The sequence below is a fragment of the Rhagoletis zephyria genome, unplaced genomic scaffold (genome assembly GCF_001687245.7).
Source record: "Rhagoletis zephyria isolate East Lansing unplaced genomic scaffold, Rhagoletis_zephyria_1.1 Rzeph_scaffold_40162, whole genome shotgun sequence".
Taxonomy (NCBI): domain Eukaryota; kingdom Metazoa; phylum Arthropoda; class Insecta; order Diptera; family Tephritidae; genus Rhagoletis; species Rhagoletis zephyria.
In genome coordinates, this window is record NW_016197217.1 from 767 (window position 1) to 2,836 (window position 2,070).

General features: G+C 46.7%; 1 protein-coding gene across 1 annotated transcript; it reads left to right on the forward strand.

Moving 5' to 3' along the window:
- Positions 1-20: 20 nt before the first annotated feature.
- On the forward strand, positions 21-1,468 carry LOC108354883 (cytochrome P450 3A4-like; the record flags this gene model as incomplete). The annotated part of the gene is made up of 3 exons (XM_017606058.1): positions 21-369; positions 428-950; positions 1,031-1,468. Coding segments are annotated over 3 exons (1,310 nt in total), but the record flags the coding sequence as incomplete, so codon positions are not given.
- Positions 1,469-2,070: the final 602 nt, after the last annotated feature.

Sequence of the window (2,070 nt, forward strand, 5' to 3'; positions counted from 1 at the left end):
TTCGATGGGCGACCACCTACGGGCCGGTTTACGGTCTGTACATGGGTCTTCAGCCGACGCTGACAGTAACTGATCCAGTTCTGGTCAAGCAAATACTTGTGACTGACTTTCGATGCTTCATCGATCGACGAAAAATGAACTCCTATCACCCTCTGTGGAATGAAAATCTGTTTATGGCAGAGGGGGCTGCCTGGAGACGACTTCGAGCCATCACCAGTCCTGCTTTTAGCGTCCACAAGCTGAAGACGATGGTCCCGTTGATGGAGGACTGTGTACGGCAGCTGGTGGAGCACTTTGAGGTGCTCATTGAAGCTTCAGGGCCAAAAAGTTTGGCCACTTTCAGCGCAAAGGAGGTTTTTGCCGGCTACAGTAAGAGCAAATTGCATACCAATACTGTAAAAAATTTTTAAGTACACTTTTACTGTAGCCATTGATGTGATCTGTCGGGCGGCCTTTGCCGCAGAGACTAATGCAAATAAAGAGAAGAAAAGTGCTAAAAATGGCAAAATGACAACAAATGCGGCGCTGGTGGAAAACGGAAAGCGCTTCTTCAACTTGAATCCACTTAAGATTGTCACTATTCTGGCGCTTCCACGACCGGTGCTGGACTTGCTGAACATTCGACAGCCCTTTAAGGACGACACTTTTGACTACTTTGTTGACTTTGCGCAAGCTGTTGTGAGGGCGAGGAAGGAGGAGCTGGTGGCAAAGGTTGAAGATGGCTCAGCAAAACGGGCAGACCTTGTTCAGCTGCTGATGGACGCCACTGTTGAGGAGGATGAAAGTGATGAAAATAATTCTGAATTTCAATCAAACTCTACCAAAACCTTTTCCTCTTTAAACGAGGATCAGATTGTCGCCCAGCTCATCCTCTTTCTGGCCGCAGGTTTTGAGACCAGCTCAGCGACGCTCACNGCTCAGCATCGCTCACTTTTGCCGTTTTTGAGCTGGTAAACAACAGCGGCGTTCAGGAGAAGCTTTATGAGGAGGTCAAAGATGAAAGCATCACCACCGATACTATTCTCAACAGTTGCCCTTACCTAGAAGCCGTCCTCAAAGAGACCACCCGATTGTATAGCACTGTCGTACGATTGGAACGTCGAGTGGGCGTTGATGATTATCATCTGAAAGAGGGGTTGATTTTAAAGAAAGGAACTCTGGTGGAAATTCCGCCAAGTGCACTGCACCTCAACCCCGAGTTCTGGCCACGTCCGTTCACCTTTGACCCTGAGCGGTGGATGCCGGAAAATGCCCATCTTCTGATGCCCTACGCCTACCTGCCCTTTGGTCAGGGTCCTCGTGGTTGCATTGGACAGCGATTCGCTCTGCAGGAGATGAAACTGGTCCTTGCCAAATTAATTCGAAAGTTTCACTTTAGTAAAACTGCTACCACGCCAGCTAAGATGGATTTTATCATTGGCATTCCGATGCTTAATGCGCGGCCCTTTGAGGTGGCCGTCAGCGCTCGGTAGAGGTAGGTAGGCAAAAGTTGGTTTAGCTGTTCATGCCAAAAATGTCAAAACAAACGCAGTACTTTACTCAAACACTAACAAAGTGTACCCGTTAGAAAGCACGTAATTTTTTGTTGCAGTTTTTTAAAAATTCAAAAAATGAACTACAATTTAAAATGATAAAAGTGCGCAGTTGAATTCAACTGCTGTAAAAACTTGTTTGCCTAAAAAGGGAAGCTCGATACTAATAGTTCGCCCCTACTTTACCAATAAATGCTCTTGTAAAATGAAAAACCGCCCACTTTTCTCAGCCTTTTTCACTGGCAATGTGGCCATTCAGCTGCTAGTTTTCTTCTTCATTGCTCTTTCACTGCTATCTAATGTTCAGATGGCAAAGAAACGGCTTCAAAAGCTTAAGCCTCAACAATATTCTCAACTAGCTCATCCTGTAGTGTACACAGTGCCACCACCTTCAACTGTACGTCCAATTTCACATAAACCCCAGCCTTATACACCACCGCCTTATCAAGGGAGCAACAGCAACAGCAAATACCGGCAAATCAGCAGGTGCGACCCCGCCTTTGCCCGAGACCTCCTACTGCTGCACAACACCATTCGC